A 17,209-nucleotide genomic window follows, 5' to 3' on the forward strand; every position below is an offset into this window, starting at 1 on the left:
TGATTTACAAGCATCCATGTTGGTTACAAAAAACAAACAAAAAAAAAATTAAGGTCATCAAATTTTTAAAGACACCAGTTTTATTGCACATCTATGCAGACAGTGCTTGGAAATGGCAATTTGTATGTGTGTTGGATGACGTCTTTGTCTTCTAGGAAATCTTCCACAGCTACTGTTCCTCTTCAAGTATTTCCAGCCGCCGGGGGCCGTACAGTAGAACGTATGCTATATGCCAGTCTCCGCCGCCAGACAGTCGCAGGATATCCTCTGGAGACACCACACTCACCTTGTCATCATCAAACTTGACCCACTCATCTGTCAAAGAGAAATCAAAGGGAAGAGAGGAAACATTAAGTTCCTGAACATCTGTCATGACACAATGCAATCAGGTCCTGACACAATGCTAATATGCCTAATAATGTGAGACAACTGTAGTTACCTTCTTTCCTTTTGACCCATCCTACATAGTGACCTGATGAGCTAGAGCGGCCTTGATGTGTCAGCACGCCTTGCAGGTCGTAGTAGCCGCTGTTGTTGGAACCAAGGTCTGCAGGGAAAAAAGGGTGTTATAATTCCTTCAAAAATCTTCAAATGTCTTGTTTTGTCCAACCAACAATCCAAAATCCAAAGATATTCAGTTTGCTATCATGTATGACACATTAAAATTTCAAATCCTCACACTTGAGGACCTGCAACCGCAATTTTTTTTTCTTCTTCCTTAAAAAAAAGTGACTCACGATGATTCGATTATTAAAATAGTAGATAGCAGTGGTGGTTGAGTGAGACTTAATGAAGAGAGCCAGCGGCACTGGCGAGAACAAAGCCATGAATCAGATAAATAAAACATTATTTTCTGATTGTTTCACAGCAGTTACGTTCTAAAGCAGAAATAAACATGCTCACACAACCGTGAACCGTTCAACCATTTGTGTGAATGTAGAGCTTCATCCTGTCTGCTATAGCCTCTCTGCTCTGCGTGAGTGTAGTTCAGCCCCACCCAGAGGACAGCAACGGAGACATCGATGTAACCTGGTCGCTACACTACGAGTCCTGACCTCACACCCTGTGCGCTGTTATTGGCTGGGGGCTACACACCCACTGCCCAAAGGTCGAAGCCCAGAAGCGCCCCCAACACAGCAAAATAACAAGACAATAAGAAAATACAGGCAGAGGGCAGAGTCTCTGCAGATAAATACACTGCCAAACACTTCTAGCGGGTCATAAGTGATGATTGAGAGGGATTATTTTGTGTGAGTCGATACATTATTTTTTTAGGAAAATCCTGCATAGTCTTCCTTTAAGCAATCTATTTGTTTTTGTTGTATTTAGGTGTATTCAGACACAGATTTGGATTTTTGCATTTAGTTTATGTAGGTACAAAGAGCAATAATATTATCACAATAAGAGCATGAATTTCAACCTTATGCAAAATTCTGTCTTTGGCTGTAGATATTGAGGCCACTCTGACAGGAGAAAATTGCTTTCTGCTTTTTCTACGATATATTTATCAATGAATTGCTGTTAGACATTGGTTACAAATGCTAAGATCTAAACACAAGCCGTTTCATGGATCTGGAGAACTGATAAAAACCTGGTGCCAAATGCATAAAAACCTGGATTTTCATGACTAAAACTGTGTGAACGCACAAAGCCAGAAATATGCGTATGCATTCTTTTTGTCAAATTTATGAGGCTGTGCGTTCAGATGGTTCTGTTTTGTACATCTCAGTCATTTAGGAACTGGGCGCACGTGCACAAGCCTCATTTTCACTTCCACAATTAGCCATTAATGGATGAAGAAACGCCCTGAACTAGCTGTTTCCATATCAACATGATGGTCTGCCGCACCAGTCTGTACAGCTGTCAATGAAAGAAACTGGGAATAAAAGTGCTGTTTCACTGATTGTGTTGCACTGGCGAGGTTCTCAAACAGCAGAACAGCTGTCATTATGGACAACCGTTAAGAACAGCTGTGTAGCTCTTCATAGCGTCCATATCGTTAATTCATCACATGGACTGTAAACCATCGTCAACAGTGATATCTCAGTAATGTAATCATAGTTTGCAGCACTCATATCTAAACCGACTTTACAAAGTGTAACACAACTAAGCATAAAATAAAAAATATTAACAGCAAAATGAAATGTTGACTCTTGTGTAAATTCAAAGAATGATAAAATGAATCACACAAAGTAATTAATCAATGTCACCTTAATAAATGCACCTTTGATTGGCATTTTACAAATCTCTGTGTAAACACAAAAAACAATCACACTGCAATCACCGCAGCTGGTCATCAACCTAAACAATGTTTTACTAAAACATTCCACCTTTTAGCTTAAACTTCATCTCTAACACATCACATCGCCCTCAGTTCACTTTAGAAAAACATGTGTACGCCTGGTCTGAAGAATGTGAGAGGTGCACACATTCTGTGTTTATAAATACCAGGTTGTGTGCAGGAAATGGCGTATGCATGGTTTATGCATCTGGCCCCTGATGTTGACTTTTCATACTTTAGAGAGAGAAAATGAATTTGCTTCTAACAATCTCTACTGTTGATGTTAAAATATATCATCGCATTTTACATTTAGCCAGTTATGAAAAAAAGATGACAGATCTTTTAGAAAGTGCTTAAGTGTGTGGTGGATGTCAGTGACATGCAACAACATACCTTCAGGGAATGAGAAAGGCTCGTGCTTCACCTCTTTCACTGCACCTGGCTTTTTCACCGGCTATACAATTTAAAAAAAAGAAAAAGAAAAAAGTGAGTTGTTGTACAGAAATGTAAATTATACTAAACATCCACATGGGAGCTTGTATACTGCAAAAGAAAAAAACAACTATAGATCAGTGTTACCTTCTGCTGCTGTTTCTCTAGCTTCATGTCCTCGATCTCCTTAAACTTTGACCTGACTGGCAGCATTTTCTCCTGGAGCTCTGGGGTGCACAGCTCATAGACATCCAGCATGAGTGGGAACTTGACATCCTATAATATGGACAATGTTGTTTTAGACTAAGCATCCAGCGACCTTTTAAAATGAACCTTGGTACAAATGAGAAATGACGGGGGCTCAAAACAAACCTTAAGGACTTTTGCATTGACAGACTCTTTCTCTTTGTAGAAAAAACGGACCATCTGAACAGTCAAGTAGGCAGGGAGACGGCTGAGTTTTGACTGGCGGGAAGTAAAGGAGAAGAAAAAATTTTAAACAGAAGTTTGCAATTTTAGCAGTAGATGGACCATTTCTTTTAGTTGTGCAAGAGAAGTTACGGGGGAAAAAAACTTACAGATTTTATGTACAGAGCATTTCTCTCCAAGGATGGAGACATTTTTGTTATTTCTTCCTGCAGTCTCTGGAGAGAGAAAAAAAAGGCAGAGACATGATTAGATCCCTGTTGCTATGGAGACAAACTAACCATGTGCCAGTTGTTCATATGTTCACTCAGACTTGACCTGGACAAGCATCCAAGTATAGTTTTAAATATCCGAGAAACCTAAAGGTGCTTGACAGCTTATTAAGTCCTCTGCCTGAAGAAAATACTTTTTTTTGGTCTGATACATACTAGCCTTAGTCCTGTTGCAAGGTATTTGACTTCTTGGTTGATGAAGCAACTGAGCTGGAGCTGGCTTTCTTTGCCCTTGATTGGCTCCTCCTCCTCGGACTCTGTGCATTTCATACTTAACAGAAGAGTTAAGAAAAACTTGGCAGAGTTACGCCACACTGCTGGGAGACCTTCACTGGGTCATTTGAACACAACTATGGCACTGCAAATTGCTCTCTGTGACTTAAATATTTAGAGTCAGTCCCTACTATTCAAACAAAAAATAAAAAGTAGAGAGATGCAATTAACAAACACATGCTGCAAGGATACGTAGTTTCAAATTCTACGCCGAAATACTGGTCGATGAAATTCTTCTTCGCAGAGGCGGAGGCAGCTCCGCTCTCAGAGTCAGTCTAAACAAGACAAAAAGAAAAAATGGAGTATATTATTTTTCCTCAACTTATCAGATACATAATCATCCTTTCATTATAAAACAAGTTTAAAAAAAGAACATTAGGGTTTACCTCCATGGGAGTCTCTGGCTCTAGTGGCTCCAACTTTTGCTGAAGAACTCTCATCATCTGCAGCCAGCACTCATTGGCATCCTGAGAGAACAAGAAAATAAGCAAACCAAGATGTGAGATGTTGAGTTGACATTTCATTCAAAGTCGTTGTTAAATCTGTAAGGTGCGTATTGCAGTGAAGAGTTGCTTACCTGCTGGAGGTACTGTCCCTGATCTCCCTTCTCAGCAAACTGTGGAAAGGCCATGTGAAGGAACTGCAGCAAAATAATGGGTGGGAGGCTGGACGAAGTCTTGTCCATGGTCTCATATAAGTCACGAAGGGCTGAGGGTGCAAGGATACATGCGCGTTAGTTTTTGCATGCAATAGTAATAGCAAGTTTAAGACATATAATTTAAGACTGTATGATTTCAGCATCAGTCCATTATTCCACATACCTGCTGTGATGTACTGTGATGGTGCATTTGCTCCTGAAGATCGCAGAGCACCTGAGTACCTGTAGAGGGAGACAGATGATTTCAGCTGGACCAAAGCCACAAACACAATGTAATACAAAAAGCAGGGAAAGTAAATCATTTAAGTATAGACCATCATAACATATTTATTGTATGCTAAGACCTAATATTAGCAGGAAAAACCCACCTTCTGAGAGCAGTTTTGAGCTCTGGCACAGAGCGCAGACACTGCACTGTGGCGTTCATGTAACAGGTGTTGCCCAAGTTTGTCAGCCCACAAGGTAGCTCCATCTGAAAATGACGAAGGGTTGGGTAAGTTCCAGGTTGCAAGTAACAGATTCAAGTGCTCCATCAAAAAAGCTGGCATCATCACTGGCACTCCAATCAGCTACTCTCATCCCCTTTAAAACACAACTCTGCAATAAGGAGCTGACAATATCCTAACTGAGAGGAATCTGTAGACCAAACATCAGCACAGTATCAAGTGACACAGCAGTTTGTAATTGATATTGCACCTTGTGATTGGTGCACTCTTCCTCCTCAGTAAAAAAAAATGTAAACACTGGCATAAATTCGTGACACCTTGCTGGCTGCAGCCTAATTTCTCTCTGAGCCACACAAATGCTTCTAAAAAACTTAGAAGGGAGATATATTGTATATTTAACTTATTAGGTTTTCTACTTGGTAAACATCACATTGAGGAAACCAGGTGGAAGTGGCCACGTCAGCACGGAAAGCAACAATCACCATATTTGTTTTAGACATGCTGGTAATTTTCAGGCTTACTCACCGCTGAGGCCAGCTGCTCCTCAGTCATGTCCTCTACAAACATGGGCCTGACAGCAGGCTCCTCAGGCAGGGCATCTGCTGAACCCATCATCAGCAGAGTCATCCCCTTAAAGAACAGAAATACACAGCAAATCACAAACACATTTGCTCTAACTGTTGGTATAGCTCTCTAAACAAAGAACTTCTCTTTATATGACTCCAAACTAGGCTTAAAATACTCACATTTTTCAGTTTAATGTTCCCCCATTCATCGTCCTAAAATGGAGATGAGACACTGATTAGATCCAGAAAAAAAAAACTGTTAAAAAGGGTAAGGCAGGTGTTTTTCCTGTATGTTACATAACAAATCCCATGAAAAGACCAAAGCCAAAAATGCATTAGGCTGTCTTTCAGCCCCAATCCCTTTTATTCCAACTAAAAATGTAGAATTTAAAAAAGGGCCACAAATATATATATTAAAATAAGGCTTTTTTAATGATAGCTAGGCACAGACGTTTTTAGCAAAAACTACTCATACTGCATTTGTCTGGGAATATTCTCATCTGTAGATTAATCCACATTTGGTGCTCAACTGACTAATTAGGATGCCAAAATAAATTATAATTAATGCGCAGCTCCAGAAAAGAAAACGTGATTCCCAAACAAAACAACTCAATTTCTTTGTACACATTCCATGACCGAAAAGGAGCGGGGAGAAGAAAATCTTATTTTGCCTGCACCTTACTCAAAACATAAACAATAGAAACAGATGGGTATGTCAATAACAGATAAACAACATCAAATGCCATATACTATAATTCACCAACTAAGGAGAGCCATTACCTGTCAACTTCATACTGTCTAATTATTATTTCTTTAAACATTTGAACTCCACAGTTTGACGCCACATACTGAAATACACATCTGCTTTCAGGTAGTCCATGCATACAATGTCCACGTACATCCTGATGAAGGAAAATGTCACACGGTGCAACAGTGTGACTCACTGAAATGTTTTAAATCGTTTTTGGACAATAGCACAGAGGAATATGCTGTTTCTGGGCTCAGGCTACGTAGACAATATTTGTTAGAACAATTCATTATTGATTTTGGTCTTTTTCATTGGATTTGCTGACGATCCCATCACGAAATAGAAAAATCGACACAACCCCTCAGTAACACAGAACCTAAAGTGCAATGATTTGTTGACATGCACTTGTTTACATGAGTACCTTCAGAGTGCCTCCCTTCACCATGACCTTCTGTCTGTCTGGCTGGACTCCTGTCAGAGCGAAGAGCTGAGCCTTGAAAACCATGGGTGGCTCCTCAGTGTTCAGCTCTACAGCATCAAACTTCTCTTTGCCCCATTTCACATTTACTGAAAGATTAAAAAAAAAACAGTACAGGATCATGTGTTAGCCTCCCAGGTTGTGACAAACATTAACAAACTGCTGCCATGTATGACACAGCATCTAGTCAGCTATCAGACAGTCCAACTGACTGTCGAGCTAAAGTGCAGGATAATAACATACATCCAGTTGTTTGGCTGCTGAGTTTAAACAACTGATTCGTCACAGTACTGTCATGCTAAAACGACAAATGCATGTCCTATATACATTTTTGGTGCCCAACTAGCTGCAACTGTTAAAAAAAAAGCTTAGGAAGTGTACACTCATGATTTGGCTAGCTTTGATAGCCGTGCTAGTAGAGGCAGTGATTCAGTGCTTTTCAATACTTATACATATTTAGACATGCAAATAGCTCAAACTGAAACGGATACGACTATATTAAATGCGTAAAGTTGACAAACAGTGGCTTTTAAATAAGCAGTTAAACCGTCTTTGCTACAAACTGTTACTCGGCTAACCCAGCTAGCTGACAGTTAGCGACAGTAGCTGCTTTCTGGTTTATGTCAGACGCCAGTTAGCGTTACGCAGCCAGCTCGGAAAAAAAACACACCTTAAAATCCTACAACCAACAGTGACACATTTAAAGCAGTGTATCAGTTTTGCGTGTTTCACTGTCTCTAAATATTGTGTTTTTGTAATAGCTCCACCAGTGGCCTAACAAGGCTGAGAGAGCTAACTGCATATTATGCTAAAGCTAACTAAGCTAACACGCTAAAATGTAATTTACGCTGCTTCACTAAAACACGTGTAAAGCTTCGTGTTTTTGTCACATTTCTCCATGGCAGTGAATTTGTTGTATTAAAATATCACCTTACCTGTAAACACCGGCATATTTGGCAACCTTTTATTTCCTCAACTCCTTTGTTTTTTCCTGTTTCAGTCCACCGGGGCGCGAATGAAGAGTTGGCTAGTTCTCAATCTGAACTTCATTCAAACAGAATGACGCTGCAACAACACGCTGAGAACTTATCGATGCGCTCCGACATCTGCTAGTCATCCTGATGCAGCCAGACTATACACACCCTGATTCTCCCTGCTCAGCTCATTTACAGACACAAAATTTATGAGAGGCAGAGCTATTTTTAGGGTTCAAATCTCAAAGGGACAGAACCCCTCTGTATTTGTGCTAGATAATTATTCTTATTCTTATTCTTATTCTTATTCGTATTCGTATTCTTATTCTTATTCTTATTCTTATTATTTGTCTTCTGCTGCGGCTCAAATTGCCATGAGCTGGAATGAGCAAAAACCATGAAACATGGCCCAATAACTGGAAATTATGTGCATGTGCTTCCCCAGAAATATAAGCCCAATCGGCCAGATGGTGGCGCTGTAATTAAGGCCCAAAAATTCAATTTTAGAAAGGCCACACAACCTATGTCTGATTGACTTGAAATTTCTCACACAAGTCCAGTTCAATGTGCTCTACAGAAAAAGCCTCTTGGACCATAATGGTGTGCCTCAGCCTGGGCATTGATTCTACAAGTTTCTGAACTCCATTGGAGGGATGAATATCATTCTTCCAAAAGATATTCCCTAATTTGGTGTTTTGATGATGGTGGTGGAGAGCGCTGTCTAACACGTCAGTCCAAAATCTCTCATAGATGTTCAATTGGGTTGAGATCTGGAGACTGTGAAGGCCATAACATATGATTCACATAATTTTCATACTCATCAAACCATTCAGTGGCCCCTTGTGCCCTGTGAATTGGGGCATTGTCATCCTGGAAGACACCACTCCCATCAGGATAGAAATGTTTCATCATAGGATAAAGGCGATGACTCAGAACAACTTTGTATTGATTTGCAGTGACCCTTCCTTCTAAGGGGACAAGTAGACCCAAACCATGCCAGCAAAATGCCCCCCAAAGCATAATAGATGTACCAGATCCCCTCACTGTAGGAGTCAAGCATTCTGGCCTGTATCGGTTTTTCCTTTAATTTTTCACCCATCTGTACATATAGGGTATACAGCATTGCAGGACTGAAATACACATTTCTATTATAAATGAGCAGCCTCAGTCGAAAAACATGGCCGTCACCAACCAAAATATCTTCACAAAGGGCAGGGCTTAGAGAATACTGGCCATAACTCATTAACCATTTGTCCACTCATCATAAATCTTTGTGACTAGGGGTGTGCCCAAATCCAAATATGTTATTCAGCAAAGCACAAATAGTGGGATTTTTACAAATATTTATTTCATACAAATATTTTTAAGATTATTTGTTTTCAGGAAGAAAAAAAACATGTCAAATACCAGCGCGCAGGGCAGTTACATTGCTATCTCAGTCTCTCTCCTCTGCTCCACTGTTATGTCTATCAGCAGGTCTCAAAAAAGGGAGTCACATCCACCTGCTACATGATGCACATTTCCTTATTTGCATCATCCTTATCACTCCCAAAGTTGGGGGTGTTCTTCAGAGATAAAGCTGAGCTACTGACACATGCAAAGTGCTCTCAAGGGACACTCCATAACCTGTTCCCCTTCTCCTTTCCACAAAGTTAGGTTGTAAAAAATAGGCAATAAATTAAAAGTGCAAAGCAAGAACCGCCTTTGAAGTTCTTCCCTACACATTACACACTGTGCTGTCTCTGTGTTATGGGTGTATAAATAAGTAGAGGTCTGTCCGCACATCTGCGATGCATGTTGTTTTAGCTCAGTAGTCAGCACAGTCGTCTACGATCTGGGAGACGAGTTTGAGACCTGGTGTGGGGACCTCCTTTGTAAGGTAGTTTATTCATGAACATTTATTGTAACACTTTAATATCCTAAAATTAAAAGTGTAATAAAATCAGAAACTGGGTTTATACACCTATTTCCACTTTAAGACAAATACAAATATAGATACAAATACTGAGCTCTTAGTACATCCCTACTTGGAACATAACTTCAGTCCATGATAGGGAATAGGAAAACCCGATGGACAGAATTTCCCCAAAATTGGTGTGAACGCTCTGAGGGCAAGTATAAACCATGGTATTAACCAAAATCTGAAGTGCCATATTGATTGGTGCAAGTGGGCGTGGCCTATTAGCTCATAACTCAGGATGCTTTTGAGAAATACCAATTAAACTCACTGAAGACGTCCTGCACCTCCTGAACATATACACTGTTCAACTCCGATGAAGGGGGGGACGAATGGCGGAACTTTGAGTGTGCAATTATTGACATGCTGCAGGTTTTGTGATGATGAAACAAGTGTGTGATTGGTCTCATTCCTTCGTTAAACAGTATTAAACTAGCTGAAGTGACTTTGCTCACCTTTGTGAAGCCTGAAACCCGCTCGTTGTTGTTTGCGTCTAATTCTGGCCAACTGAATTGCTTCCTTCTGTTGAGCGCAAAAAGGTTTGAACCTGCGTTTTTATTTTTTTTACTTTGTCTACAACACTCAGGACAGGTGATAGTTTTCCAACCACAATATAAAAAACCCAGCTGAGTCTTTTTATTTCTGTGCACCACGGAGATGAATTAACCTGTGAGGAGCCTCCCAATAAGACCCTGTTCCTCCCAGTACAGTATATACAGTACAGTTGTGCAATTTTTCTATGCTGGGATATTATGTGTGGTAATTTGATTACACACACATTTTTATTTAGAAATATGTAACACATATGAACAAATGTGCAATAATGAAGGTCTTAAAACTACATTTTGACAAAGGGCCCTGTCTTCAGACAGGGCTTAAAGATTAGAGAAGAATAATCCTCCTTAAAACCTTTATGTAAAGTTACTTGATATACATTGCATATTCCCATACAAAATTAAATTAGCGCAAAAAAGCTTACACACAGTAGGTCTGGTGCCCCTGAACTTATGGGGATCTGGGACACTTGACAACTTAGCCAAGTTGGTAATCCAGCCCTGAGATGTGATGCATCCATGTTTAGCCTGATCAAAATAAAGTCATGATGTACAATCTGTAATAAAAACTGAGCATACAATGAATGATAAAGATATGTTTATTGACATATCTATCAGTGCGGACTCCAATGCAATTAACCATGCAAATTATCCAAGACAAGAGTAGATCATAGTTCCAGTGCTTTTTTTTAACTGAACAAAAAAGTTACAAATAAAAAGATTGCGGAGGTATTCCATAATCCTTATGTCTCTCTCATTATATACACTGTGGGGGGGTTTGCATTAACGGGACATTACCGTGTTAGAGAAACAACTTGTAATTGTTAACAGACAATCATTGACACAGGTAGGCCTCGCTTTAAGGTACACCATCCCGAAATTTGTCAAATGATATGAACTGAGTCTGGGGACTTTGTTTTTACACTCTAACTCTATTGCAATGTGTCCATAAAGAGGTAATCTAATATATATATTTTATATACTCAAACCACAGAAAGTAAGTTTCGATAAAACCACGAATGTGTGGCGATTTCTTAAAAAATAAATGCTGGAAGAGTTAAGATTTGTCTTGTTTTGGAGAAAGAAAAAAAAACAAAAACAGATATGGCAGTAAAATCAATATCCAAACATTAAGGCACTAGGTGGGCCAAATGCTACACCTGTTTAGTCTTCTACAAATAATTTACAATTCAAACAGTGCAGTTTTACATTTGTTAACTTAATGTTTTCCTTTTGAACCATTTATCTATGAATCAATGTAAGGCAATACATTACAAAAAGAAAAAAAAAAAAACAATACAAGAAAATAATATTACAGAGACAATGTACCAAATAAACAGAAAAAAAGTCAATTAAGTTTTAGCACTCCTATATGCCATTACAATGGAGGTTTCCGTATGGCTTGGAGCAATAAAAATAATTATAATAATAAAAATAATGCATAGATTTAAATGATGATCTTGCATGCTCCTCACTCAATACTCAAAACATCTAATACTCATGTCCCAATACTCTGTCCCAACCCTGATAACTGACTTGCTGAATAATAAGAATAAAGGCAAAAAGGCCAGAGACATTTGATGAAGGCATCAGTCATTTTTGTTAGCTGAAAACAGAAGTATGCTTACATTTAACTTGAGTCTCTGTCAGAAGGGGAGAGAAAATTACAAAATAGATATTCATTTTTCCACCCCTGAGACACAACCACTCACTGCAGATCTGCAATCCCTGTATGACAGTACCTTTAACTGAACACATACTTGCAGAAGTCCCAGCAAAACCCCCTTTTACCTTCCGATTTCCATCAGAACTGTCAAATGATATGAAACACAGAATGCCTCCATAACATGAGTCCCTCCATCTCTCCTCTGTCCATCTTTCAAGACGACTGTGCCATCTTCTGGTAGAAATGGAGAGCTGCAACTTTGTGTAGATGGATGTTTTATCTCGAGGATGTGAGAGGGCTGAGGAGGTGGGGGGGAGGGGTATCACGCCTCTTAATGTCCATGATGCCTTGTGTCTGACATGTTTTGTAATTTTCCAGCGCTGGTTATTTTCTGATATTTTCTTCTTTTTTTTTTTTTTTTTACCGAATTTTCTACGTAATACAAGTTTCTCCATTTTTTTTTGAGGATGAGGAAGGGGGGAGGAGGGAAAGTATAGAGTCCAGAAAAGAATCCAATGGTTCAGACGGTTAGCTGAAAGAAAGAACAGAGACAGGTGTCCAGTAAAAGAAGGACAAAATTATGTTTACCTTGGTTAGTAGCCCATTTTAAGTCAACATACAACAGGAATGCTGGTTTACAGACAATGCAACACCATTAACACCTTTGCATCATGTTTGACAGGTGATATAAAAATCCTTTAAGTGGACCAAATTCTAAGCAGGGTTGTCTAGTAAGTCCATAAGTTAGTTACTGAACCCAACAACACATTATTAGTGCCAATTAGAAAAACAAGAATCCCAAGTGTCAACTGGAAAAGAGCCCAGGAGTCAACCAACCAACCAAGAAGTGTCTCGTGTTAGAAACACCCAGGAACACAATTAATAAATAGACGAGTTTAAATCTGTAGACAAAGTCTAAAAAAAACATCAACACTTTCTGAAGAAGTTCCTGTCAACAAGTGCTGGATGTTGTGTCTGCTGCTTGGAGGCTGGACTGCGCTCTGCTACAACACAGGAGACAAACAGCAGGTCATGTGACTGACTTGACCACATCTCAGCCCACCACATGGGATAAAATAAGACTTCTGACTTCAGCACACCCTCACTTACTCCTTTAAATAGTATTCTAAACCGTGCCTTATTATATGTCATGCACTTATCTATAGCCATTTGAACATTATAGTGTTTGGGGAAAAATATATTAATACAAAATCACAGTAAAAGAAAAAAACTTAGCAAATAATTAGTCCCGAATTGTCAAGTTACCTCAGCTTTCCTGTATTGCTTTTAGGGTTCTTGCGGAAGGACTGGTTCGGTCCGGAGCGAGTGGACATAGTACGAGGTGAGGCTCTTGAAAATGTGGATGGTGGGGTCTTAGGAATCTTCTTTCCAAGGTGGCCAATCCATTTCTTCTGCTCATCTTGGGTCAGAGCCAGCAGGAGCATGTCCCGGGCAGAGGTCACATCGTAGTTTACTGTGGAGGGGATGTAGCAGAATGTGTTGCAGATCAAGAATGAACTCAAACAGACAAATATGACCGTAAACTAACTTGCATTTCAAGTAGGGCTGCAATTAACCATTATTTTCATTATTGATTCATCTGATGATTATTTTCTTGAGTAGTCGTTTAGTCTAAGAAATGTTTATTCACAACTTGTTGTTTTTTCTTAGTAACACTCCAAATCCTGATGATATTCAATTATTTGTCATATATGACAAAGAAAAACAGCAAATCATCACATTTGAGAAACTCGAACCAGAATTTTTTTTTGGCATTTTTGCTTTTTCTTTTGATTATTTCAAGGCTGCACAACCAAATTATGACTGCAGTCTTTATAGCAGGGCTGCAACTGATGATTTTCATTCAGTTAATCCGACGATTATTTTCCTGTTTGGTCGATAAAACGTCAGGAAAATAGTAAAAAAAAAAAAAAAAAAAAAAAAAAAAACAAAGCCCATCACAATTACTGTCATAGAAGACTAAGAAAACCACAGGAGAGGAAAACAATAAATATCGACTAATTGATTTATCGACGAAATTTTCTTTCATTCTCATGTTTCTCACATAGATGGCTCACATTCTTAGGACAGGACTGTTAACACGTTACCTTTGCAAGGAGCAATAACGTCCTCCTTTTTGTCGAGGTGGTCCTTGTGGCACTTGACGTGGCAGCGGCGACACTCCAGGGCCGGAGGCGGCTTGAAGACATGCCACAAAGGCTTGGCGCATGCCTCGCAGTTGGAAGGGAAGTGATATAGCGTGGGGATGAACTCGTGGCCTTTGTGGGGGAGACAGTTGGTCTTGTCGCCCTGAGGGACCGTCTCCATGTCCGCCTCCTTCCTGCACTCTCCCTCGTTGGCGTACAGGATCTAAATACGGACAGAAAGGGAGCACATCGTCAGAAAAAATCTGCCTTAGCAGAAGTGTTGCTCAAGCTGAGCGGAAATGTTTATTCACAGAATATGACTTGACGTTTTGACGTCAGAAGTCCAGGCTGGATAGAAATATGTCAATCTAGAGAATCCGGGACAGGAAGGAGCCTCCTACCTGGAATATCCTTGGAATCTCTTCTGTCTCAGCTCGGTACACGTCTCCCTGTGTGACTGGTCTGACGTGAAACAGTTTGCTGCACAAGATGGCACAAAATTTGCAATTACATACCAGAAAACATACCAGCACTACTAAACCTGTAAACACAACAACATGCAAACCTGCAACATGACCTCTGTGGTGACTCCTTTTCTTGCAGCAGCTAAATTTTTGATTGAGAAATACTTACTCGATATCTAGTACCATCGAAGGGTTGGACTGTTCCTTATCCTGCTCATCGTTGTAGAACAGAATCTTCTTGCTGCTCACCACCACATACTGCAAATATTGAAAAGACAATGAGAGGAAGACTGATACTGCCCTCGAGGGGTTTGGCTGCATGTGTTATGGCAGCATAACAAAGTTGAACAAGAATGCAGGTGAACAAAGGAAACACAAAATAAACACGAAAATACCTGCTTCTTCCATCCGTATCGCTTGATATTAGCGCGGTTAGGAATAGACAGCCAACCCTCCAATCTGGATTCTGAAAAGCAGCCCAGATGTGAAAAATAGTTACAAATACATCCTGTGTTTTAAAAGGCACTGTGGGAAAAAAGGCCATGCAGTGATTAAATCCAAACTCAACTGGGGGGGAAAAAAACAACAAAAAAACAAAAAGTCAAGTGACAAAGGTCATAGGGTAACTGTTTCAAAACACAGTGTGAACTCCTTCAGGGAGTTCCTGCCAGCGTTAGGGTAACTGCACCGGAGTAGGTGACAAGAGATGAGTTCAGATTCTCCATGCAGGAGGACAACATTAGACATGGGTAAGTCCTTACTTCAGCATGTTAACAGTGCATGTAAGATTTTATCATTTCAAATTAAGTTTAAAACGCTGTAATAAGAGTTTTGCAGTAAGAATTAGTATTTATTTTCTTTCAATTACAGCTTGATCACTCACTCCTTTCATAGAAACAAAGCTGTGCAGTAGGCTGTAGATATTATTCGGTGTTAAAATTATATCTAAAGTGCATGCAGCTGAAACAACACAAGCTAAACGGGAACGGTGAACTAAGAGAGGGGCTTTGTCTACTGAAATGTGTCATTGTGAGGGAGGTCTTCGTGCCCAAACGAGCAGTACTTCTAGGTGAACATGCCAACAAAACGGTAACAAGTGTTTGAAGCACACAGTGCAATGAATTAAAAATGTCTTTTTTTCCAGTTTCGAGACACGTTTTGAAAGGCGTTGAGAGCGCTGTGGTAGACCTCACACAGGGTGTAGTCTGTTGTATGATGGTAACCTTTTATCTTGTGTGGTTACTTCACCATTGGGGCTGACCTCCTGACAATAAGCATCATCATATAACATCATTTATGTTATGTTTGAATTTCATTGGTCAGATTTTGAAAGCTACTTGCTCCTCCCACTCTTATCAGGCTTCTTTCAAAAGTGTTGCATTTCCCCCCGACAGAGATGGTTTTCTCACCTCTGGCAAAAGAATACTTAAGAAAATTGGGGGCCAGAAAAAAAAAAAAAAAAAAAAAGACACAAACACACGACAGCTGCAGCACAGGCCAGGCAAACGGGGCTCGTCCACTTTGTTACTCACAGAGAGAAAGGAATAGAAGTTACAAAGATAAGAAGAGCAAGGAGAACCGACTGGACATGAGGGGAATAAAGAGAGAATGATTTAACCACAGACACCAGCATTCATGAAAACAGACCTAGAACAAGAAATATTCATATTTGTGTTAGAGCTTGTTTAGAGGAAAACATGAGTTTAAAATCATGATTTTTGAACAATTGTTAATCAGTTGTTTGTTTTTTTTAAAAAGAGATTGTCTCTGCTTTCTCCTTATGTAAAACCAAAAGGCACCTGTTTAATAGTCAATTAAACACTATAGCTATAATATCTTAATACCATGGACTTCAAACGCTGCTCTCTGACATTTGTCTCCTACTTTAATTAAGACCCAGCAGGTAAACAGTATGAATTGTATGCTACATATTGGACATACACAGTTTGAGTGTGTGTTAGAGAGCTGCTTTCTGGCTCCACAAGGCAAAACAGCAATAATTTCAAGACCCCTAAAATAATTTTGCACATTTCATACAATATTTCTACATTACTGTAATTCCGCTCCCTGACTATTCATATGTTATTCATATGCTACTAAATTTGATTTCAAAACTTTTTTCAGACTTTATAACTGCAGACTTGTTGTGACTGCCTTGCATAGTAAAAGTAGGGACAGCAGTGTCCAGTTAGCCCCCTGCGATAACCCTACCTGCGATGTTGCTGTCTGTCTCGTCTGTCTGCAAGCTGGTGACGCTAGAGTTATCCATGCGCTGTTGCAGGTCGTTGAGTTTCTCCCGGAGCTGCTCGATATCGCTCTCCTTACTGTCCAGCTGCATCTGCAGCTCGTTGCGATATGTGCACTCCTCAGCCAGTTGCTGTCGGTAAGCAAAGACTCAAGATTAGAGTTAAAAACAAGGAAAACTCTAGAATGATCGTACCGTTTTGCTGAGATGTTAACTCACCGCCTGCATCTCGCTCAACTCCTTCTGATACTTAATGGCCATGTGGTTGAACTTCTCCTTCTCCTGGTTGAGATCCAGCTGAAGCTTGCGGTTCTCCTTCTCTTTCTTTCGCAGGTCAGCGGTACTGCCCTTCTTCTTCTGGTCCAGCTTCATGTCCTTGCGGTTCATGATCTCTGCCAGCTTGTTCACCGCCTGACGGAGTGAGGTGGGTAAACAGTTGGAAAGCATCAGCCACCGTTCTCCACTCGCATGAACAGTGTTTGCAAATAATGTCTAACTAAAAAAAAGATGCATCTTTACCTGAGTCTTCAGTGTACGCTCTGTATTGAGGACCTTCTCATAGTTGGCCTTGATTGCATTTGTAATTTCTTCCTTCTGAGCTGTATACTCTGAAAGGGAGAAG

At 39.9% G+C, this 17,209-nt stretch overlaps 2 protein-coding genes across 4 annotated transcripts in view; both read right to left on the bottom strand.

Annotated features, from left to right (window-relative positions):
* Nucleotides 1-59: 59 nt before the first annotated feature.
* Nucleotides 60-7,700, bottom strand: usp14 (ubiquitin specific peptidase 14 (tRNA-guanine transglycosylase)). Its single transcript, XM_067606170.1, has 16 exons — nt 7,516-7,700; nt 6,524-6,669; nt 5,535-5,567; nt 5,314-5,418; nt 4,711-4,814; nt 4,506-4,564; nt 4,262-4,392; nt 4,071-4,151; nt 3,877-3,959; nt 3,568-3,682; nt 3,292-3,357; nt 3,086-3,178; nt 2,861-2,989; nt 2,675-2,735; nt 440-547; nt 60-315 (listed from the first exon to the last, which is right to left on the bottom strand). Exons 1-16 carry the CDS (start codon nt 7,529-7,531, stop codon nt 170-172), a joined length of 1,476 nt encoding a protein of 491 aa, XP_067462271.1. The 5' UTR covers nt 7,532-7,700; the 3' UTR covers nt 60-169.
* Nucleotides 7,701-10,646: 2,946 nt separating this feature from the next.
* The window catches only part of rock1 (Rho-associated, coiled-coil containing protein kinase 1), a 31,003-nt gene continuing 24,440 nt past the window's right edge, over nt 10,647-17,209 (bottom strand). The window contains exons 25-33 of one of the 3 annotated variants that reach the window (XM_067606172.1): nt 17,107-17,195; nt 16,807-16,998; nt 16,554-16,719; nt 14,738-14,808; nt 14,512-14,600; nt 14,280-14,358; nt 13,840-14,101; nt 12,998-13,205; nt 10,647-12,263 (exon numbers count right to left, since the gene is read on the bottom strand). In XM_067606172.1, coding sequence (XP_067462273.1) covers nt 12,260-12,263; nt 12,998-13,205; nt 13,840-14,101; nt 14,280-14,358; nt 14,512-14,600; nt 14,738-14,808; nt 16,554-16,719; nt 16,807-16,998; nt 17,107-17,195 — 1,160 coding nt within the window. In that variant the 3' untranslated portion in view covers nt 10,647-12,259. Of the gene's footprint in view, nt 12,736-12,997; nt 13,206-13,839; nt 14,102-14,279; nt 14,359-14,511; nt 14,601-14,737; nt 14,809-15,874; nt 15,925-16,553; nt 16,720-16,806; nt 16,999-17,106; nt 17,196-17,209 lie in introns of those variants that run through there. The other 2 variants (XM_067606171.1, XR_010930956.1) reach the window with 2 other exon arrangements.

This window comes from Thunnus thynnus, chromosome 12, assembly GCF_963924715.1.
Source record: "Thunnus thynnus chromosome 12, fThuThy2.1, whole genome shotgun sequence".
Lineage (NCBI taxonomy): Eukaryota > Metazoa > Chordata > Actinopteri > Scombriformes > Scombridae > Thunnus > Thunnus thynnus.